The sequence below is a fragment of the Neophocaena asiaeorientalis genome, unplaced genomic scaffold (genome assembly GCF_003031525.2).
Source record: "Neophocaena asiaeorientalis asiaeorientalis breed wild unplaced genomic scaffold, Neophocaena_asiaeorientalis_V1.1 scaffold66, whole genome shotgun sequence".
NCBI lineage: Eukaryota > Metazoa > Chordata > Mammalia > Artiodactyla > Phocoenidae > Neophocaena > Neophocaena asiaeorientalis.
In genome coordinates this window covers 736,254-760,812 of record NW_020172677.1, presented here as the reverse complement: position 1 = coordinate 760,812, position 24,559 = coordinate 736,254, and the positions used below count along the sequence as shown (strand labels likewise).

Here is a 24,559-nt window from a genome sequence, read left to right as displayed (position 1 = left end):
AACTTTGGACAAAGCGCTAATGATAATGCCTCTTACCTCTACGTATTCTATTCTTCCAGTTACCATGTTAGCACCAGGTATCGGAGCATGAAACATAATGCATCCACCAAACTGGTCACTTCCTATTTCTTCTCCAAACCTTCCTTGGAGACATGTCTGTGTAGCAAATTCACCTTTAAAAATATTTTTTAAGATATCATAAAGAAAAACCGTGTCAAAATCCTCTAATTATATAAAGACTGTTTCTCATACCTAATAATATCTTTTTATTCACATACAATTTTAATCTCACCCTGGAACATAATTATTTGCGTTCACATTATCTCCTCCTCTGCATAGTAAGGAAGGTAAGTGCCTTGTCTTGTTCACCTTTGCAACCCCTAAAGTACTCAGGTATTTTGTTTTATTATCGCTGAATTTATTTTCCCCAAGATTTGGGATTAACATAGCTAATACGATCTTACACTGGTACAAGATTAGAACATGCATTATCTCACTTAACTCTTACAACTATAGTAGGTTGGCAGAACAGGAAGTATTTTTATTTTAAACAGGATGAAACTAGGTTTCACAATGGACATTGTGAGACCACGCAGATGAAACGGAATCAGAACGCAGGTCTTTTGACATTGATCAGTAAGCTTTGTCTTATGCTTCCCATCGAAGAAAAGGCTGTGTCTAAGCTATATCAGCTATTATTCAAGTACTTATGGGATTGTAATGGTAGTAGTGATTACATAAAATATTTAAAAGAGACTTGTGAAATGCACTGTGTTTCTTAACTACACACATACATTTATATGGGTATACACAGTTTTATAAATACATATATATATATATAAAAATGAACTGTGGTAACTTAATTATAGTCATGGAACCAGTTCCAACTATTGACACCTGAGAAGAAGGGACACATGTCACTTTAGGACCAAAGTAACAAACTGCTGGTGCTTAACTCTCCAGCCTTCTCATCTCCTGTCTCAGAGATCATGGAAACCCACGTTGAGATTAAGACTCCATCAGCCTAGACCCTGGAAAGTAACAATGAGCAGAGCCCCCCTGTTGACCCATATTGGACACGTGTAGCATCAATGAGAAATAAACCTTTATCATTTTTAATCACTAAGATTTGGGGCTTATTTATTGCTAGAGCATGAGTTCTCAACAGGGGCTGATTCTGCACACAGGCAAGATTTTTGCAGTGTCTATAAACATTTTAGGCGACACACTAAGGCTGCTAAGACTACCTGTGTCAAATCCATCAGGGCATGCCGGAATTTGGTTATCCCACTCCACGTTGTCAGATCCTCTTATTAAAATATTTCTTGTAAGAATTCCAATTTCTGCCCTTGCTTCAAACAGAGTTCCATCAGGGAGGGTGACAGTGATTCCTAAGTGTGTGTAATTCAGCGGATTAGTTAGCGTTATGTTCCTGCCACCAGCAGATACAGATGCAATGGTCCTTTTCTCATTCTCTTGTTGGCTGTGTCTGTAAAAATTTGAACCAAAAACTCTCAAAATTAATATAAATTAACGTAACAGTGTTTTGCTGTATTTGTTTTATGCTATTCTGAACACTCATCTGTAAAACAGGAAAACTTTTTATGTCATACAATATTCTGAAGAGGAAATTCAAGACGGTATTTTACTCTTTCTTAGAGTAACTGAATAAATTTTACAGATGCATTTCAATTAAATAAATATTTTCCAAGTGCTATACTTGTTCACAGAACTGGACTAATTCTATAAAGTATTCAAAAGTACTATTCATTTATAACTTTGAGGATCACAGTTGTCAACCAGGGATGCTTTCATCCCTCCAGGGGACATTTGGTAATGCCTGGACACATTTTCGGTTGTCGCAACTTGTTGGGGGTGCTATGTTGCTACTAGAAGGTAGTGGCCGAGGATGTACCCCAACGTCTTATGATACACAACAAAGAATTATCTGGTCCAAAATGTCAATAGTGCTGAGACTGAGAAACCCTTACAGAGGGAATCCATTGGAGGTTCCTAAGCAGGGAAAAGAAACGACTGAGGTGAGCTCAGGAGTTCTCATTTCTACCCATTCCTTCAACACATACCAAGTTCCAGCGAAAGGACTGGCCAAACCTATAATATACACATTCATGTACTGAGTCCTTCCAACAAAGACTTATTGAGTGTCCATCCTGTTTTCTAGGAACAGAGCAAAGTATTGGGGATACCAAGCAGAAAGTGCCCCTGAGTTCAGAGAGACATGTGTTTCTATGGCTGATTGTGTATTATCTACTAAAGCGCGATTGGTGCTGTTGACAGAGGTGCCCTTAGAGGAGTTACCTCTGTATCTTCCTGACATTCCTTTTTGATTCCTCTCTCCCTTTGCAAATCTTTTTCCTCCTTTAACTACCAGTTTAAATAACAATGTCGCATGTGAAACACGTTGAAAGGCACCTCTCTCACCTTTCCCAACTCTTCTTCTGGATTCCCAGTAAGCTCTGCGTGAGGCCCCATCAGCACTCACGGTCACCACACTGCAGTCCTACCACGCATTTACTTCTCTGTCCTTCCCATACCTGTCTGCTCCTCTAGGTAAGACACCCGTTAAATCATTCTGTATGCTGAGCACTTGGTCCAGTACGTGTCACAATTCAATCACAGTTTTTCCCTGACTGAATAAATCAATGCAGAATGAATTCCTGAGGTAAGAAGGTAGAGGAATGGAGCCCAAATAGGAAGATGATGGAATATTCCAGGGTGAGGGGCTGAGAGTCTAAATTAAACTGAGTGCATGGAAAGCTGGTGGGAGAGGCATTTCAAGGGAAGGACCAAGAGAACCTGGTGATATGCAGGAAGCGAAGAATGATGATAGTCAGAAGGTCACTAGGAAAGTTTTTATGAGGATCAAAATTAGACTGTAGGATTTAAAGGGAAAACATGGATAGCGAGAATGAAATGGAAGAAATGGGTATAATATTTAAGCAGTTCAATAATTTACAGAGAGAAAGAGAGAGAAGCTACAAGAGACAGGCGACCAAAGTTATTATTTTTTTCAAGATGGTGGGTGGATGGGGAAACTCATAATTCCAAAAGACCCAGGGAAGGAATTATAGGGGGAGAGGGCAGGGGGAGGTGAAGATTAAGGATGCTTGAGATAGGGTGTATCAATAGTACAAGATCCCTCAGGTGATTTGGACTGGCCTCTCCTGAATTCTCTTGAATTCAGATGAACAGAGATTTCTTTAGAAAAGAAGGTTCCAGGGACTTCCCTCATGGTGCAGTGGTTTAGAATTTGCCTGCCAGTGCAGGGGACATGGGTTCGATCCCTGGTCCGGAAGATCCCACATGGTGTGGAGCAACTAAGCCCGTGCGCCTCAACTACTGAGCCTGAGCTCTAGAGCCCGTGAGCGACAACTACTGAGCCCACGTGCCACAACTACTGAAGCCCGTGTGCCTAGAGCCCATGCTCCACAAGAGAAGCCACCAAAATGAGAAGCCCGTGCACCACAATGAAGAGTAGCCCCCCTCGCTGCAACTAGAGAAAGCCCGCACGCAGCAACTAAGACCCAATGAAGCCAAAAAACAAAAACAAAAACAAAAGAAGTTTCTAAAAAAGCATTTTTATATGTTATATGCACCTAAATGCACCTTTTCTTCCTTTGTAATAATATCTAACACTTATCTAGCACTAACTTTGAGTCAAGTTCTGCTCTGTTTTACACATATTAACTCACTTAGTCCTTACAGTAATTCTGAGATACATACTAACAGCATTCTAATTTTAGAGAAGCACAGAGAGGTGAAATAACATGACCTCAGGCCTAGTAAGCGGTATTGCTGGGGGTTGGACCCAGGCAGACTGACTTTAGAAGTAGTATTCTTTTCGTTTTTTTTTTTTTTTTTGCGGTACGCAGGCCTCTCACTGTTGTGGCCTCTCCCGTTGCGGAGCACAGGCTCCAGACGCGCAGGCTCAGCGGCCATGGCTCACGGGCCCAACCGCTCTGCGGCATGTGGGAGCTTCCCGGACCGGGGCATGATCCCGTGTCCCCTGCATTGGCAGACGGACTCTCAACCACTGCGCCACCAGGGAAGTCCCTAGAAGTAGTATTCTTAACCACCTGCATTACAAACTCTGAAATAGGATTTATGAATTAAATAGTGAACAATGAGTTAGATTTGGTGGGAAACTCCTTAACTCTTGTTTCTTAAAATGAAATATTCCTAAACTAAATTCTAAACTTACTCTTTTATTTCATCCCGAAAAGCTATAAATGAGGACTTTCTATTCTATTTGTAAGCCCTGTCATTTTGCTGCTTTTTAATTTTGCCATTATGCAATTCCAAGGGCAGAGAAAAAAAGAGCACTTATAAAGCTAAGTATATATTTAACACTTCCTAATGTCTGTAAGTCTATTTTTAACTTGGAAAATGACAAACCCAAAATGCCACCTTGAATTCTAATTCTATACTGAGTCACGACCTTAACATAATTTAGCTGTTTCTTGTCATAAATTACTATTTGTTCCCTGATCAGCATCGACTATATCCAATTTTGCTATTGCTTATAATTTGAACAATAAAGCAAAAATAAGGCTCCTCTTGCTTCCTCTCCCCACCAGTATTCTTGGTGTAGCTGTGTTAGTTTTGTTCGTTTTATTTCTTATTTGCTAAAGTATATAATTAAACAAATTAAGGGCCATAAGCAGCCTCGATTGTAAAATGTCAGACATGTAAAAGGTCACGTTAATCATCACTCATACTGTAATTTCCTTCCTCCCTTTTATTCAATCATTACTAACAATTTTGCTCCATGGGAGCCACTGCCAAGACTGTAAGATAAGAGTTCACTAGCTTCTTTCAAATGTGTCATTTGGTGGCGCCAAACAAAGAAGCTCATTTACATTTTTGCATGCACTGATGTACTTAGCTAAAGCTCTCACTCAGAGGTTTTCAACTGACTTTTAATAGCAGAATGCTTTTGTCAAACGAAATCTTACATGGGAACTTAACCATGAAAATGACTAAAATCTTTTATTAGTATATATTTATACTTTTTCTCATGGTAAATTCAGTCAGTGGAAACTCAACACACTGGGGGTCAACCCAATGTTAATATTTGTCAAATACATATTTGGCTGTTCATGCTTCTTTATTCTATGTTTCAAATTTAAATTAAATAGTTGTGGACCTTCTGAATCATCCCTTGTTTACACAGTTAAAAAAAATCTCTATTCTAAATCAAAATTAGCGGGTCCAGAAGACGTCATACCTGTGTCCTGTGCTTGCAATTACAATCTCATCTCCTGGTTTCCAAGTTACTGCTTCGTGTAAAATCAAAGTCCTTTCCCCTGCCTTTGCAGTATGAGCCAAACGAGTCCAAATCACAGGAACAGGCAGACCTGGAGCCAACATACAAACCGAGAATTTCCTCAGATGTGTTTTCTTGGATATTGAGAGTTTCATGCATTTTAATCTTTTCCTGGATTGAATCAATTTTGAGAAAGTTCATTTTACCTTAGCATCTTATACCTTTCTCAAAAGAGAAACATTTAGAGTGCTTGCTTTATAAAAGTAACAATCAGGTTTGTAATAACATGTATAGGTCTATAAGTTTTTAAAAAATCCTTCTGCAATGACATATCCCATTTATGATAATCTTTATATGAACTCAATATAAATTGTGTGATACTACTGTTAAAATGGGCAGAGGCCTATTATCTTTGTCATTGTTGATAGGAATTGCTTAAATTGATAATCTGGAGACAAATGAAATGTATAAATTTCTGAAAATTCTATTAGTGTATATATTTAGCATAATGTAGGACATTTATGATCATAATGGGGTATCATCCTTATATATTCTAAACTTATAAAAGAGGTAGAGTATTGCAATGTAGAAGACTTCATATAAAAAGGATTCACACCATGCTTCCTTTAAATAATGCTACACTGATACCTCAAACATGATCATAATCATTTTTATTTGCTGATAATTTTCCACAGTACATATAGTTATAGAACAGTGCAAATATAAATTTATAGTTATATTTTTAGAAAGAGCCCATTTTAAAATACAAATATAAGAAGTTATAATTTCTGCTTCTAGACTTAATGCCTTTTTGTTTAGCTAGATGAATAAAGAAAACAATCAGTATGAACTGTTTCAAGTGCTAAATTAGGCAAAGGATGTGAAGGAAGGGCGTCCTGGGAGTGACCTTGGTTGTGAGTCTTGGTGGTCTGTAGGGGTTGATCTAACCTGGATAAAGGAGGGAAGAGATAAAGAGGGGTAAAGAGGGAACATGTAAAGACAGGAGAAGTTTGGCAAGGTTTCATTTAAAGAGAGTTATCAGGAGGATTATCTCTGGCTTCCTGGCTAGTCTCTCCTGGACCAGTTCCTTGAATCCTTTCGGCCCGTACCATGCAGATCCAGGATTCCCTCCCGCACAGCCAGTGTCTTGGCGCCATATACCGGGAGCTCAGGAGATCGCAGGTGCCCATGCAAGGTAATGACCGCCTTGTGTTGAAATGGGGAGGCTTCCGTCCCAATCTGCGAGGGATTTCACAAGCATCATTCAGAAAGTAAAACTCATCATCCACAACTCTAATCATTCAAAAGGAAAGTCTTTTCTTTTCTCCCCTCTCTTTTGAGAATCAACTGTTCCATTCTCAGTATCTTTCCTCCAAAAGATAAACCTTACATTTTCCAGTCAGCTAAATATACGATGCCAGACCTTTGGAAAGTATACTGATTGACTTTAGCCGCATCTCAGAGCTAATTTTTTTTTCTGCTCTATTTACAATTCTGCTCTATGAAAATATGCTTTATCTTCCCATTAAAAGCACAACAGTATTCTAGGGAACTTTTAAAATCCAGAAAAAAGATTTTATGCTAAGAACAGAGACCTACACAAAGATAAACTAGTGAGAGTTTAGCATAATTAACTGTCCATTTTACACATAATATTTTAAAAAGAAATGGAGAGGTTAGCAATGAATACAGATCAAGTTCTCTCGTATACCTGAAGAACGCCTCCATCTGTAATTAGAATATTTTCTGCCTGAAGTTCAATGTCAGCTTCATCAAATATTAGAGTTCCACCTAAAAACCATACAATTTTGAAATATATCACAAGGAATAGTCTTATGAAAAGCTATTTCTTAAATTATACACTAAAATTTAACTTCTTATTCCTATCTGCTGTCACTATGCATGTCACTTTACTTCAGCTCTTTGGCAACATGAAGTATAAAAACTTCAGACAAGGGCTTCCCTGGTGGCGCAGTGGTTGAGAGTCCGCCTGCCGATGCAGGGGACACGGGTTCGTGCCCCGGTCCTGGAGGATCCCACATGCCGCGGAGCAGCTGGGCCCGTGAGCCATGGCCGCTGAGCCTGCGCGCCCGGAGCCTGTGCTCCGCAACGGGAGAGGCCACAGCAGTGAGAGGCCCACACACCGCAAAAAAAAAAAAAACTTCAGACAAGACCCAGGGAGCTGCTAGGAAATCAAACCCCAGGGCAGATTATTCCCCCTTGATCATTTGTTATTTTAAATGTTATTAAATAGTGCAGCTACATGAATTCTAGTTCTACAAGCACAGGACCTCAAAATTAAGAACTAAAAATTAAAATAAAAGAAAAACACTTTCCATAAACTATTGTAATGCCAACATTAGGTCTGAACTTTTATCCACTAATTTGCACTAGCAACAGCTATAGCCTGATTAGCATTATTAAAGAATGTGCTGAGATACGTTTTTTAAGAGACTGATGTAAATTTGTGGACAGCGAAACTTTACCTATCCAAAGGTTCAATAGTTAATAACTTCAAATAACTGAAACACTGCTGTTGTCCCAGAAGTTAAAACAAAAACAAAATGCAAAGGCCTATGAACAGCTAAAACCATTACGGCAAAGTTTATATACTAAAGCCTCAAGTGTTTTACCCTCGCCAATTATTGTTTCTTTTACACACAATTGTCACAGTTCTGGTTATTTAGCTTGCTGTATTAAAAATAAGAGATTAAGAAGCAGAGAGAACTTCATGTAACAGTTGAAAGCAGGTTCACAGACAAAGGTTAAATCACAACCTGGCATCCAAGAGGAGTCAGGGGGGTCATTTAGTATAGAATTTAACAAATCTCTATGATTTTTATAACCCCTATAGGACCCACTATACTAGTGTTTTTCTAAATGGGAAATACGTTTTTACTGTTGTAATCCACTCCATGTGCATTGGTGTATACACACACACACACAGTTATTGAAACAAAAGTTTCATGAAACACTTGACTTTAAAAGATGCTTACCCATATAAAAGATGCAGTACACTCAGATATTTTCTTTTTTTTTTTTTTTTTTTTTTTTGCGTTATGCGGGCCTCTCACTGCTGCGGCCTCTCCCGTTGTGGAGAACAGGCTCTGGATGCACAGGCTCAGCGGCCATGGCTCACGGGCCCAGCCGCTCCGCAGCATGTGGGATCTTCCTGGACCGGGGCACGAACCCGTGTCCCCTGCATCGGCAGGCGGACTCTCAACCACTGCGCCACCAGGGAAGCCCCCACTCAGATATTTTCTATTCTATTTCATTAAAAGATTCTGGTTGCAATGCAATAAAAAATTTCATAACCACAAATGGATTATAATACTCAATTTAAAGAACTCAGTACTAAACTCTGTATTCAAAACCTGATACAACTATGGATGTTCATAATCATGAATTTTGATTAAATTAACTTCACAGAACCATTTCACAGGCAGAGTCTAATAAACAGATTTTCAGAAATTTACCCTGAATAAGCAACATTTTCAGGATAGGGGTATTCTGATCCAGCAAAATTGTCTGTCCTTTTGTAATAACAACTAGTGAGCCTTCCTCTGGGGGCGATGCTCCTCCCCACGAGAAGTTGGAGGACCAAGCATCAACATATAGGAAGTCAGCATTATCCTGTAATAGAAATGAGAGACTTTTCAATTTAGAGGTTTTATCACAATTCTTCATTTAATTCCTCAAAATGAAGAAATCTAAAACAATGAACATTTTCATTAAGTATAACCTACTTTAAATATGTTAGAGCTGCCTGATTAATTTCACAATAATAAAAAACTAAAAAGCTATTACCAATTACCCTGCAATCCTGAATAATGAGAAATCTGAAATAATAAAATTTTAGTAACAAGCAAAAAAAAATAACCTACTTTAAATTTATTATAGTCACATCTTAGTTATTTTTTGGAGACATTAACAAAGTAAAAGGTCCATTAATGGGACCTCTCTGGTGGTGCAGTGGTTAAGGATCCGCCTGCCAATGCAGGGGACACGGGTTCAATCTCTGAACCAGGAAGATCCCACATGGCGTGGAGCAACTAAGCCCGTGCACCACAACTACTGAGCCTGAGCTCTAGAGCCCACGAGCCACAACTACTGAGCCCACATGCCACAACTACTGAAGCCCATACGCCTAGAGCCTGTGCTCCACAACAAGAGAAGTAACCACAATGAGAAGTCCGCGTGCCACGACGAAGAGTAGCCCCCGCTTGCCACAACTAGAGAAAGCCCATGCGCAGCAACAAAGACCCAACACAGCCAAAAAAACCCCAACAACTCCATTACCAATTACTTCACCTCCCATAAGGCTAGTTTTTCTATTGCTGAGACTACTCTATCCAGCAGCACTGTTACCAGTTTGGCCATGCCGATGCTTCTGATGTTGACATGCACTGGAGCCCACCCTGAAGGAGTGTGGGCATTTGTCATGCAGATGATATATGTCTTGTTGGAATACTCAATATCACATTTGGCTTCAGCTATGGTAACAAGAACATCCTGTATATTTTCACTGTAAAGTAAAAAAAAGAAAACAAAACATTGACGTTTTTCTCGAATGTCTAGGTCCCATTGTCAAACCCTATTATTCATACACATTATTGTAAAATTAATGATCTTACCTATGAGCTATCAAAGTGCAGACTGACACTTTTTTTCAGTAGTAAAACTTCAAAATATTTGTTGAGAAAAAAGTAAACAAAGAGATTGAGAGGTCAGGAAATAAAACTGTACAAACTAGCAAGTATTGCAGTGCTGGAGAAAAACTGCTTGGGTTCAAATTATTGAGAAGTTCTACATTGGTCTCCAAGCAGGCACCTATGTAAGACACTTTCAGTGATTATCTTGCCTATGTGACATTTTTTGTCACATTCACAGACTTTGGAATTTAATCTCCATGTAAAAATGCAAGTCCAAGGTAGTTACAGGTACTTGAGGAATTAACATTGCCCGCTGTGATTTAAATGATCTGGGGTTGTGAAGTCAAACTTAATGTACTTGAGGGATGATGATAGGGCAGTACATAAAATTTGAGCCAAAATAATGAATATGTTTATGAAGAAGGAACCTAAACAGTTACAGTGAAATGGATGAAGAGATGTTTCACTGAGCCAATGAAGCAGATGATGGTTGGAGATGAGATTCTGGGGAAAGTGTAACAGTAAAGTGACTTATACCTGTGATGTTACTTACTAAGATCTGGGGCAAGTTATTTAGCCTCTCTAATTTTAGTCTTCTAGCCATAAAATGGTATTAAACAATACCTAAGAAGGTAAGGCAGGAAGTTTCTATGGGGTAGAAAGGTTCCTGACACAGAGTATGTAGTCAGTAAATGTAGTGTGGCTTTTGAGCAAGTGGGTAGACTTTACATGACTATATTCAAACACTGTCCTGGCACACGGGAAAGCAGGCATAACAGCTGGAGTCCGGAAAGATTCACTGATGTATATGCATGTGAAGACAGTACCTGAAGCCTGATCCCAGGACTGTAAGTCTGGTGCCCCCTGTTGTACTGCCTCTCCTGGGAGCTATTTCAGTGATGAGTGGAGTCATTGACATGGTGTATATAAAAGGAGTCGTGGACTGAGATGAATTCTTCCCATTGACCACACTCACTTCACAGGCTTGCTTGGGTCCCCTGCCTATGATAAGAGGAATCAAACTGAGTTCGATTCTGCCATTAGGCCCTTATTCACGTCCAAAACTCCCAAATATTTTTAATAACATCTTCCTTTTCCCAAAGTCACTTTCACAGGCTCTACGTGAAGTAATAAAGATCTCTAGCAATAGTCAAACACATCACAAAATTCACACACATTATCAACAGGGGAAAAACCCTTAGATCCTCCCTCAGAGCCTCTTATTATAGACAATTCTACAAACCTGCCTGTTTGGTTTTCCAGTCCTAGAGGATTCAACACTGCAAATTAGAGAGGACGGAAGGAAGAACGGCTAATAGCAAGCACGCTGACAGCTGAAAGCGAGGTAACAGACAGAAAAGCTACAAAAACTCAATACAAAAACGCTGAAAAAAGAAGCGGAGCTACTGTTAAGGTAAACAAACCTTGACAAATCTTTATAGCATTACTGCACTAAAAAAAAAATCAGAATACAAACTCTGATGTTGAAATGATAAGTAAGCCCAGTCACAAAAGTGTTACATTTTCTTCAGTATTCTTTAAGAAGTCAGAAGAAGCAAAAACGTTTAGAAAAGCTTCATCACATTTTGTTAATGTTTTAAAAAAAGTTTGTGCATAAACCATATCCTTTATTCATCTATATTATTCTCTTTAGTTCTTCTTAAATTTTGTTAGATGATTAAAATCTGTTGTGTACTTAAAATACCAGATACTTAAACTTCACAGTAATCCACTGAACTAGGGTTAATATTGTCTCCATTCAATAGATGGACAAACTGAAACAGACAGGAGTAAGTTACTTAGCTGAGGTGACAGTTAGTGGCAAAACAAATTCAGGGGCTCCTTAGAGCCCAGACTTTTAACCACTAAGTAAAAATAAATAAGAGTAATAATAATAGCAAATCACATATCATGTTTCAGATACGATTCTATCCACTTCACATACATTAACTTATCAAGCCTCACAATAAGTAGGCTAGTGGGATCATTTTCATTTTACAGAAGAGGAAACTAAGACACAGAGAGCTTGAATAACTTGCCCAAAGACATAGCTTGCATTTGAATCTTGGCAACGAATTACCGGAGTTCATCCTCATAACCATTATACTATCCCCCCTTTAAGGGAAAGTTAATACTCCAATAGGAACTAAAAACATGTTCTCCATTTGGCATGTTCTTTATGTGATAAACTGAAAAACTGCAATTTACTAAAAACAATTCAGTCTAACCCAAATGTCATGAATCTTGGAAAATATTATAAGCCTAGAAAACAAAATTCTGAAGAAATTGCTTAAAATCAGGAAATTCATAAAGGTGATTCAATTGCCCCAAATGAATACAAAAAATTGAAAAAAGAAATTCAGACTCACCTCTATAAATTTGAACAGTTCTCAAAGACTTCCATTCTTTTTTCTGACTACTTACCATTATTAGGTGGAACTTCACATAATAATGTTGTGCAATTAGATTTCAGTCTGTTGACTGCACATTTGGAGGTACAAACTAATACAACTGAATTCTGTGGATTAAACCCAGTGCCTGTCACAGTCATGGTTTGACCACCACCGAAGCTCCCTAGTGAAGACATATAAAAGGGAAAGACAAAGTTAATGAAAAGAAAACCTCCTCTGTACATATATTTAACTTTATTTTAACACCTGAAATGGAAGCAAGTTTCATTAAATGAAAAGATTTGAAGAATTGAAATTATTTATATTATATTATATTAGTGCAACAGAATCTCTTTTGATTGTAGTTTTTTAAAACCTTCACTGAGTAAATGTCACATCTGGTCATTTATTTAAACTACTTCTAGGAACTAAAATTTTATTTAAAAGAAATGTCACAAAGAATTTGAGTAGTCAAAACACAAATGTAAAGTTACCATTTTAGTTAAAAGCACATTGGTTATGCTTAAGGTTTTTAACCACTAAAATAATTTTCAAACAGAAAAAAAATACTTATTTAGATAGACATAATTACAGGCCAGTGATATCTAAACATGATTTTAAAACAATTTCCAAATAAAACCTGGACATTGTCAATAATATTAAATTTTAAATAAATTATATAGCACAAGAGAAATATAGGCATTAAACAAATATTTTGAAATGATTGATACCCTTGCATGCTTATTAATTTGATGCATAAACAAAAATATTTTAGTGTGTTATAGGAACTACACATTTTAGCAGGGTTTGAAGAATATGTTTCTTTCTAAATAAATGTTTACTGAAACAATATAAAATATTTCTAGGTTCTGGTACATTCATGCGTACCTTGGCTTGGATGAATATTGTGAATAGTAAGTGGGTACTCAAATACGACTGTGGACACAGCAGAGCCTTTTGTCTTATGATGCATCATAACAGGAAAAGTGCCACCAGCATGATCTCCAGCAATGCATTGCAATACAGTATCATTGACCATGGTCACATTACACTGAATGTTATTTATCATCACTGAAATTTCCAAGATATCAATACCAAAATTTGACCCATTGATCTGAATTTCAGTCCCTGGAGGACCTTAAAAACAAAAAGCAAACCATATAAATATAAATATATACCTAAATTCCAATACTTGCACATGCATTTAAAGATATACCCATGTACTTACATAAACAAAATAATATCCAGTGTTTTAAAACTAATATAAATACCAACAGTACATGTCATGTCATATACATTTTGGCTATAATTTCATTGCAGTCTATGGTATCTTGATTATAAGATATTTATCTCAATGTCCATTATTTTCTAGCACATCTGTCCATTCTACAGATGAAAGTTGTAAGTTACTAATAATTCAGGCTAATGGAAAAGAGAGAAGATCTAGAATGTCTGAAGAATGAATGAATGCCTGGAGCAGTGGGTGGTGGGTTAGAGCATATTTAGGGATGAGGTTTACTTTTTAAAACTTTTGGTACTTTCCTGATATTTGCAACTCTTCTGATGAATGGACTATTTTTCTTAATTCAAATATTTTCAATATATATGACTTGATAAACAAATTATGATATATAAATAATTAGGTGTAAGATAGTAAATACAGAAACAAGGAATTAATTTAAAGACTTATAGATGAATGTTGATGTTAATGCCTTGAATAAATGTACATAGAATAAAGTATCTCAATCCTTCTGTTCCCTTCCTTCCTTCTTTTGACAAAAAGCATTGAGGGCATTACACACATGGAATTTTTCACAGGGCATCCAAACACAGACCTACGTACCTAAATAATAAGTGAATAGTTATTAATCAACATAACTTGTTACAAATGCAGAGTCACCACGTATTAGTTTGCTTTTAATTCAAGTAGTAACAGTAAAAATAACTACATAATTGACCATAGTAAGTGTCACTGAAATGTAAGTTGCCATTTTAAAGACCATAGATATTGAGATCTTTCAAGTTACGAATAGTTTTAAGATACAAGATTAAAAAATGTTTTCAGGTCTTAAGTTTTTAATCTTCTCTGGTATTTTCACCTTTCATATGGAAGTGTTCTAAGTGTGATGTATACCTTGCCTCTTCAGTAAATAAAATATTAGGTGGGCCAAAAGGTTTGAAATTTTTTTTCCGTAAGATGGCTCTAGTAGCACTTAGTTGTCTTTAACTTCATTTGAAACAATTTTGTTAGACTGTATGTGACAGCTGTCATATCAGCGTGCATTTAAAAAAAGACATCAAAATTGGTGAATTTTTGTGTAGCCATTTTAATATTGAAGATGGGAGAAAAAAAGCAACATTTTTGGCATATTATACTTTATTATTTCAAGAAAGGTAAAAATGCCAACTGAAACGCAAAAAAACGATTTGTGCAGTGTATGGAGAAGGTGCTGTGACTGATCGAACGTGTCAAAAGTGGTTTGTGAAGTTTCATGTTGGAGATTTCTCTCTGGACGATGCTCCACGGTCGGGTAGACCAGTTGAAGTTGATAGCGATCAAATTGAGACATTAATTGAGATCAACATTATACCATCCAGGAGACAGCCAACATACTCAAAATATCCAAATCAAGCATTGAAAATCGTTTGCACCAGCTTGGTTATGTTCATCGCTTTGATGTTTGGGTTCCACTTAAGCAAAAAAACCCTTTTTGACCATATTTGCACATGAAGTTGTCTACTGAAACGTCACAGAAACATTCTGTTTTTAAAACAAATTGTGATGGGCGATGAAAAGTGGATACTGTACAATAATGTGAAACAGAAGAGATCGTGGGGCAAGTGAAATGAACCAATACCGACCACACCAAAGGCCGGTCTTCATCCAAAGAAGGTGATGTTGTGTATATGGTTGGAATGGAAGGGAGTCCTCTATTATGAGCTCCTTCTGGAAAACCAAACGATTAATTCCAACAAGTACTGCTCCCAATTAGCCCAAGTGAAAGCAGCACTCAATGAAAAGCGTCCAGAATTAGTCAACAGAAAACACATAATTTTCCATCAGGATAACGCAAGGCCAAATGTTTCTTTGATGACCAGGCAAAAACTGTTACAGCTTGGCTGGGAAGTTCTGATTCATCTGCTGTATTCACTAGACATTGCACCTTTGGATTTCCATTTATTTCGATCTTTAAAAATTCTCTTAATGGAAAAAATTTCAATTCCCTGGAAGACTGTAAAAGGCACCTGGACCAGTTCTTTGCTCAAAAAGACAAAACGTTTTGGGAAGATGGAATTACGAGTTGCCTGAAAAACGGCAAAGTAGTTGGAACAAAAGGGTGAATACGTTGTTCAATAAAGTTCTTGGTGAAAATGAAAAATGTGCTTTTTATTTTTACTTAAAAACCGAAGGCACTTTTTGGCCAACCCAATAGCTCAGTTCTCACTTGTCTACAAGTCTCATCTATCTTTTTTTTTTTTTTTTGCGGTACGCAGGCCTCTCACTGTTGTGGCCTCTCCATTCGCGGAGCACGGGTTCCGGACATGCAGGCTCAACTAGAATTGCTCACGGGACCACGCACTCCGCGGCATGTGGGATCTTCCCGGACTGGGGCATGAACCCGCGTCCCCTGCATCAGCAGGCGGATTCTCAACCACTGCGCCACCAGGGAAGCCCTCATCTATCTTCAGATACATTGTTTTGAAAGATACATTCAAAGAGAGATGAGACAGAAATGGTTCATGGAAATAAGGAACATATGCCAATATGTTCTTCATTTGCAATGATTGCAAATATATGGGAGGAAGTATGCCATTGCTACTGTTAATATTTGCTTTTTAAAATTCTAAATGAGAAAATTTGATGTCTAAAAGAAAATTTCAATAGCAAACTTCTTGAAGGCACAGAATACATCTTACCCAAACCTGATACATTTCCTGGCACTGTAAATTAACAAAGACTTTTTTTAAAAGGCCAACATTTAATAAGTTCTTTATTTTATTTATTTTTTAAAAAATATTTATTTATTTATTTGGCTGCACTGGGTCTTAGTTGCAGCTGACAGGCTCCTTAGTTGCAGCTCGCTGGCTCCTTAGTTGTGGCAGGCAGCCTCCTTAGTTGTGGCATGTGAACTCTTAGTTGCGGCATGCACATGGGATTTAGTTCCTTGACCAGGGATCGAACCTGGGCCCCCTGCATTGGAGCATGGAGTCTTATCCACTGCACTACCAGGGAAGTCCCTTAATAAGTTCTTTATTAAAGGAAACTTTTACGTTGCATTATATGAATGAGATTTTTTAACCTTATGAGGAAGGTATCTGCATGTGTAAGGAAACTGATATTTTAAGAAACTCGTCCAAAGTTTCACCACTGGAAAGTAGAAGAACCAAGGTGTGAATCCAGGTATTAAGGCCATGTTCTCAGCCATTAGACTATAGCTGCCTCTTCAGAAATCATTACATAGATGATAAGCATTCCAATAGCTTGAAGGTGATCAGAAACAGCATAACATAATGACAAAGGATCAGGAAGACATCTCAATCTATTCTTAGCTCAGAAGACCAAGTCATACTAAATAATTAAGTAAATCCTATTTTATAATATTTTTTCCACCTGAATGGGCCAATTACCCCCTTAAAAGGAATTCTGTTGTGTTAATAAAGTTAAAAATCAATTGTAGTTTCCTGGAAACAAGATACTCTAAAAAATTCTCAATGTTAATAAGATGAACTACTTATGAAGTTTAACAGGTATTGCCTGTCATATTAACATTAGTGACATAAATTAATAACCAATTTTAGTCCACAGGTATCCATCTATTTCTTCCTCATTTTGAAATTTAGGTAAAGTTAATGGGGATTTTGTTTTAAAACAGAAATGGGAATTTGGCCAAAAATTTTATCCCAAGAATGTGCAAAAAATAATCACACAATAGAGACTACACAGAACTCAAATCCTATGTATTGATTAAGAGGGTTTGTCTAAAAACATATCCTAAAAATCATTTGTAAACATTATTCCAATTCTATGCTAGTAAATATTACTGATCATAGTATATCAAGACACCAAAAAAGCAGGTATTGGCGTACCTGTACTTGGGATAACTCCTCTGAGAAGTGGAGTATCTTCCAAGGCATACGTAAATGACAGAGGTGGATAAGCGACTGCATTCACAGAGATCTTTACACTGACCCTTCCAGCTGTCCCTGCTGGGGTACGGCAGTAGACTTCACTGGAATTGACAGAAATAATTTGGCAAGGTTCATCCCCAACAGTGACTGTGGTGTTGCCTGGATAGAAGCCATTTCCAGTGATCATCAAAGTAGTGCCACCACCAATGCTTCCAGAAGTTGGTGTGACAGATGCTACTGGGGGGCTGCTGACAGTAAGGTTTCCCAGAGCTAAGCCTTTCATTCCCACCACAAGACTAAGAGGATAAATTCCAGCCGGAAGAGGAGTCACAAGAACAGTGATGTTATTTTCATTAACATCGATTGCTCTAAACCGTTGGTTTCCAATGAAAACAGAAATGTCCTCCAAGATAGTGCCAAAACCTTCTCCTTCAATAAGAACTTTTACAGATCCTTTGACGGTGTTTGGGGAGATTCTTGTTACAAAAGCAGTGATGCTTTCTAAGTATGAAAAGCTGCAGTTCCCTTGACACAGGGCAGGCACTCCGTGGATCAGAAGATTTACCTTCACAAGCTGCTGCGGAGCAGGAGATGTTTCACATTCAATGGCTGTATAATTCACTGACAGAACTTCACATGGAAAATGACCCATAAGGACTTGTACACCAGCAGAAGGAACTGCAAATCCAGAGCCTTTTATGGTCACTTTTGTCATTCCTGTAGTTGACCCTGCATTTGGTAATACCACGTCGATGTTTGGCAAAAGTACAAATCGCCTATCAAATTCACTGGACAGTGTGTTGATAGCAGTTCCCAGATTGTAGACAGTTACTGTGACAATTTCCCTGATGCCAACATCCATTGAGTTTTGAGGGTCAATATGACACACAATGGAATTATTACTACTTTCTTCTACAACACAGGGATAGCTACCAATTGTAACCTGAAAATAAAATGAACATGAAAACAAGTCAATACATTACTCTAGTGTGAACTTAAATTTTGTATTAGCAACAACTAAATTTAAAAATTGGGGACTTCCCTGGTGGAGCAGTGGTTAAGAATCTGCCTGCCAATGGAGGGGACATGGGTTCGAGCCCTGGTCCGGGAAGACCCCACATGCCATGGAGCAACTAAACCCGTTTGCCACAACTACTGAGCCTGAGCTCTAGAGCCCTCGAGCCACAACTACTGAAGCCCGCACGCCTAGAGCCCCATGCTCCACAACAAGGGAGGCCACCGCAATGAGGAGCCCGTGCACCGCAACGAAGAGTAGCCCCCGCTCTCCGCAACTAGAGAAAGCCCGTGCACAGCAACAAAGACCCAATGCAGCCAAAAAATCAATCAATCAATAAATAAATTTTTAAAAAATCGATCAAGTGCAAACTTTTTTTTCATGAAATTAATTTGGGGGCTGATTAAGGCATATCTTGGATTAATCTTAAACTAAATTATGATCATACACAAATGTTCATAGTTACATTATTGATAATAGCCAAAAAGGTGAAAACAACCCAAATGTCCATGAACTAATGAATGGATCAATAAAATGTATACACTATGCAGTGGAATATTTTTCAGTCATAAAAAGAAATGAAGTACTGCTACATGGTACATCATGGATCAACCTTGAAAACATTATGCTTCGTGAATACAGCTAGTCACAAATGACTACATATTGTATGATTCTATTTATAAGAATATGCACAATAGGCAAATCCACAGAGACAGAAAAATTAGTGGTTGTTTAGGGCCAGGAAGTACGGAGGGGTTGGGGGTAATATCTAAGGACTGTGGGGTTCCTTTTTGGGGCAAAGAAAATGTTCTAAAATTGACTGTGGTGATGGATGCACAAGTCTACGAACATACCAAAAGCTTCTGAATTGTACACGTTAAATGGGCGAGTCGTATGGTGTGTGAATTATATCACAATTAAGCTGTCATAAATTAAACTACGAGGTTATGGATGAAACATCTTCCTTTTATTGTGTATACAGAAGTAAAAAGGAGATCTTTATATTCTTACCTTATTAGCACATGTGAGATTACTGAAGCCACGTCCAGTAATTGTTATCAATTCATTTAGTGTTCCGATGGATGGACTAATGTTGCTTATAGATGGTGAAAAACAACTTGAAAGCTCAAAGAGCAATCTATCTGAATGTGCAAACCCGGTACTGTTCAGGCCACACAGGGGTTCTGTCGCCAGGCAGCCTGTCACAGAGCTTCCTAAGCGCAAATTCACGGGTCCTCCTTTAGACAAAAGAATTGCCTGTAAGTCATGGATGAAATTCTAAAACAAGAATTGTTTTCAGACTGCATTACTCTAATTTTGATGATGGTGGTTTGTATTCTGGTAAGTCTTTTTTTCCCAAATGACAAGAGGAGACCCAGGCGGTTCAAAGTTAAAAGAAAGACCTGGACAAAGATGATACAGTAAAGAGTGAATAAAAAATTAATTTATTTTTCAATTTGTCTAAGGCCAGACCCTATGGGGAAAATAAAACAACATCATCTCACATTTTAATATATTTTCAGGCACTTACAGAGTATCAGAACTTTTTCACATTAACATCTCATTTGAGGCACATAAGGATTCTGGGAGACTGACAGGACAACATTAACATGATCCCCTTATTTTATAGAATAAATTCTAGTCTCAGAGCAGTCCCGACCTATTCAAGGTCATGCGGCTAGTGAGAGACAGTTAGCCCCAGTCATCTGCCTCCTACTCCAGAAAGGTTGCATATACCCTGGGTCACCGAAGTGACAGGGTTTCTACCTTTAACCTTCTTACCCTGAGCATATGTGGCTTCAGTGCCACCCACAAACAGGTGCAGGGGAATGTGCCTGGTTTCAGCTGGTAAAACGTTAATGACTCCTTGGAGAAAAATGGAGTGGGCCTCATCAACATACCCGCTGCTATAATAATGGATTCCAGGTGAGGTAAATTGGTAAGAAAATGAACCTACCATAAAATGAGATTGAACATAATAAATACAAGCAATTAATGCATCTTTGAAAAGAAATTTGAAATAATCATTCAAACGTGCATGCAGGTGACAGGTTTCTTATTTTTCATGCATGTGATATTTCAACAGGAAGTAGTAAGGAAATGACACTGTCTTGTATAATGAAATTATATTCTAGGAAGGCAAGATCCAGCATTAATTTTTCTAGAGAAACCATGTTAAACCTGGCATAATTCACAGAATCTTAAAGAAAAACTCAACATGCAATGAAAAACAGTTTGTGTTCATGAGTAAAAAGTTCAAACTGCTACACGTGTAGAACAAAACAGGCAGTCTAAAAAGCACACCGTACGCTAAGTTGTCCTAGAAGAAAGACTGATTTTAAAGCTGATTCCAATCAACAGAAGTTCATACTTGCTTTCAGATTGGTATGATTAAAACACATACTTCAATTTTCTTTGTATTTCGCTTGTTTCAATATATTTTTCTGGTTGATTATTCCAGAATGAATAGAGATATTTCTGATATCAGAACTCATCTCTGATGTATAAAATACCTTGCTGACATTCATTTGGAATATTTTATAAATTTGTAATATTTTTACTATAGCAATAAAATGCCAGCTAAATCATTCTGTGTATTTGTATATATGATTTATGCAAAAGTATTTTAAATCTAAACAAATTTCTTTTTATTATATCTGGGAAAAAGAAGCATGATGCAAAACGCAACAAAGCGGAAACATACCTGATGCAGATTTTTCTCTTCTATTGGTAAATCCTTTGCCATCATAAATTACACTTCCAGGACTGGAGACAGAGAAAACTCTATATCCTATTCCCCTGAGATATGGATGTGCTTGCCAATGCCATGTCACTGTGTCTCCCACAGACACATTTAAGACTGATGGTGACCAGGCGTAACCTAATCCGTGTACTGGGAGCAAGAATTGAGTCATATTTTTAAAGAAAAAAGGAAAAGGAGTAAAAATTCTTAATAATTATCTTTGAAAATATTTCCTTTTTATACAGCCACGAGTGAAAAAACTTTTTAATTAACATTGTAAAACTTTTACATGTCTACTTTAAACACATAATAAAAATAAACAGAAATAATGGAAAGTAACATAATGAGAAGCTAAGGAAAAGATAAACCACACAACTCCAAAACTGATGACCGAGAGGCAATTTGAAAAAGATCAGAGTCAATAAACAAGTTGTTCAGAAATGTCACATGGAATATTTTTAAAAGCTCTGATCAATTCTTTTTTTTTGGTGATACGCGGGCCTCTCACTGTCGTGGCCTCTCTTGTTGTGGAGCACAGGCTCCAGACGTGCAGGCTCAGTAGTTGTGGCTCACGGGCCCAGCCGCTCCGCGGCACGTGGGATCTTCCCAGACCGGGGCACGAACCTGTGTCCCCTGCATCGGCAGGCAGACTCTCAACCACTGCGCCACCAGGGAAGCCCTCTGATCAATTCTTTAAACACAAAAATTTTCTCAGGCATTGAGGCACGCAAAAATCTATATAATTTCTATTTGAATATTTATTTAGAAACCCATAATGGAAAACAAACTATAGTAATTCAGGAGGTTCTATACTGCAGTAAAACCAAGTGGCAATTCCTGAACTCGGAAATCCTAAGCCTAGCCTTCTAGACTCAAGTCTACTGCTTGCTGATTCATTCTATATGTGGCCCCCTATGTCAAGTGGATAAATTCTAGACAAACTATTAACAACTTATACAAAGAAATAACAATAATTATTCTCTGAATACTCTGAAGTATTATAAGTAAAAATCAAATTAATTCCAAGGTAACATGTCTCCATTATTTACAGCAGACAAATGCTGTCTGATACCTGAATCTTCCCCACTGTTGGTAATCCTGAACACTTTCCCTGTTGAATGAACAATACATTTTATGACATTTTCTGATGATGCTGTCACATTGCAAGGGAAGGACCCTAGAAAGAAAAAGGATGGGGGAAAAAACATTTTCTCAAATAGTTTTTGTGAAATATAGAGAAGAAGTATAATTAGTAAATAGTCAAGGCCCTACAAAAGCTCCCCATTACATAGTAGGATCTTTGGTACTTTTTTCTGATAGCAATCATGTTTGAGTACTGACTAGTTTTAGAACAGAGACCTCTCCTTTTTTAAAGTGTTTTATACACATTAAACATTTGGTAATTATTTATTGAAATCAAAAGCAGTTATTTAGTTTACTTTTACCACCTAACCAAATACACTTAACCTTTTACATGCTAATAGAAAAACAAAGCTTCCATGACTGAGAGTATTTGTGTAATAACACAGCACCTACAGCACATCATTTAAGATGAGAAAAATGATAACAGCCCTCCTGTGAGGATGAAACTCTTACCCAAAAGCACAGTGTTCTCAGCTAGTATTGTGCTGAATCCCAAACCCATTATAGTGATTTCAGTTCCACCATATAAGGAGCCCTTCTGTGGAAACATGTTGGTCACTTGCAAAATATACTGTATAGAAGCATTTAATTTGTCTCTGTAAAAGAAAAATTAATAGATATTTCAATGAGCATTCCATGGGGTCATGTTGTTAAACTCTTCTTAGGACCTGATTCATTTAAGAGGAAGTACTTGAATATTTAATAAAACATTACTTTCTCAAACTAGATAATCTGATAATTATCATGACCTCAATTTGGTTGGATCATATACATATATAATAGTTGTTTCCCTAAATATGAAAATAACATTTCTGAAAATCCCATGGCAGGAGAATTTAAGATGGAAGAACTTAAAATACTATGGGAAAAATATGGTTATGAGAACTGAGGTCACAAGAAATACAGGAAATCCTTTAAAATATTTTATCTAGTTATTAGAATAAAACATAAAGGCATAAAAAAACCCCAAAAACCCCATAAAGGCAGCATTATCTATAAAAAAGAATAGTAATGAAATTCCATACATTTAGTATAAGTAAAATTTTGTGCAATTAATTTGAATTTATCATTCTATATTTGTTGAAAACTTGTCATGATCTCCCTTCCCACTATTTCAACTAGAGGGTTTTAAATTTATTTTGCTTCGTTACAATGTATCTGCTAGGAGGCCATCAAAATGTACAGTGCTTTTCTGACCTGACATACAGAGTTGACTTCCACATCCCAGCTCCCACCATAACTCAAATGAGTCTTTGTGTTAATTTTTATCTAACTTCCTCATCATAACTGAATTGGTAGTTTTTGAACCACCACCCAAGTACCCAGTTTTGTATGCTGTCAATTCTGCCCGTTATATCATCAAGCCAAAGCACAAGCCAACAGCTCTTCTAGAACCATGTGTGCTCTGCCCTGTGAATCTAAGAGGGGATGTAGTGCTGAAGTTTATGTTTACTGTTGCTCTTCTTTCTTCACCTCCCACAAGACTCTTCTACAATGATCTCTCCTTCTACTCTGACATCAGTTTTACTTGCCCTTTTTTTTTTTTTACTTGCCTTTTTTTTAATCCCTAAATTCCAGTTTTCTCTTTTTCTAAGTGCTCTAAACCAGTAACTTCCTTATGCCAGAACTAAAATTTTACCAGTTGACAAGCAGCTTCAGGGAAGAAAATACTAAACACTTATTTAAAGGAAAGTCAGAGTTGGAGGAGGATTCTCTCCACCCTCTCCTTCACCTGGCAGCTCCCACCTGTTTCTTGGCTTACTTGTCACCTTTTCAGAGAACTCTTTCCAGTCCCCAGTCCCTCAGGAAAAATTAGCTCTGTTATATGTTCTTGTAGCACCTGGGACCTCTTATCCATATCCTTTTTCTCATTTATAATCCAGTTATTGATGTAATCATCTGTTTGAAATCTGCCTCCCCAACAAAACTGTGGGCACCATTAAGGTGGGGGACACATCCCTCTTATTCCCCACTATAAATCCAGCACTGAGAAAGTGCCTGCCCCCCGGTAACTTCTTGATAAGTATTTCCAGAATGAATGAAAGTCATGTGACATATACATAAACCTAGTTCTGCAGAGAAATCTTACAACCTAATCTGAATGGTATTGGTCTCAAACCTAAGCATCATACTGCATGTTATGAGATATTTTCAGAATCTTTTGCAAAAAGAATTGTAGAAAGGTGAAGAGAGCAACTG

The 24,559-nt window shown here is 37.5% G+C and overlaps 1 protein-coding gene across 1 annotated transcript in view; it reads right to left on the bottom strand.

Annotated features, from left to right (window-relative positions):
* Positions 1 to 24,559, bottom strand: part of PKHD1L1 (PKHD1 like 1) — a 152,064-nt gene that overhangs the window by 61,022 nt on the left and 66,483 nt on the right. Inside the window, exons 33-48 of the mRNA XM_024739724.1 lie at positions 22,814 to 22,956; positions 22,290 to 22,394; positions 21,179 to 21,367; positions 20,257 to 20,427; positions 19,486 to 19,712; positions 17,418 to 18,402; positions 13,218 to 13,466; positions 12,364 to 12,513; positions 10,767 to 10,941; positions 9,656 to 9,812; positions 8,764 to 8,920; positions 6,999 to 7,078; positions 6,397 to 6,526; positions 5,249 to 5,378; positions 1,248 to 1,489; positions 37 to 173 (exon numbers count right to left, since the gene is read on the bottom strand). Coding sequence (XP_024595492.1) covers positions 37 to 173; positions 1,248 to 1,489; positions 5,249 to 5,378; positions 6,397 to 6,526; positions 6,999 to 7,078; positions 8,764 to 8,920; positions 9,656 to 9,812; positions 10,767 to 10,941; positions 12,364 to 12,513; positions 13,218 to 13,466; positions 17,418 to 18,402; positions 19,486 to 19,712; positions 20,257 to 20,427; positions 21,179 to 21,367; positions 22,290 to 22,394; positions 22,814 to 22,956 — 3,427 coding nt within the window. The remainder of the gene's footprint in view (positions 1 to 36; positions 174 to 1,247; positions 1,490 to 5,248; positions 5,379 to 6,396; positions 6,527 to 6,998; positions 7,079 to 8,763; positions 8,921 to 9,655; positions 9,813 to 10,766; positions 10,942 to 12,363; positions 12,514 to 13,217; positions 13,467 to 17,417; positions 18,403 to 19,485; positions 19,713 to 20,256; positions 20,428 to 21,178; positions 21,368 to 22,289; positions 22,395 to 22,813; positions 22,957 to 24,559) is intronic.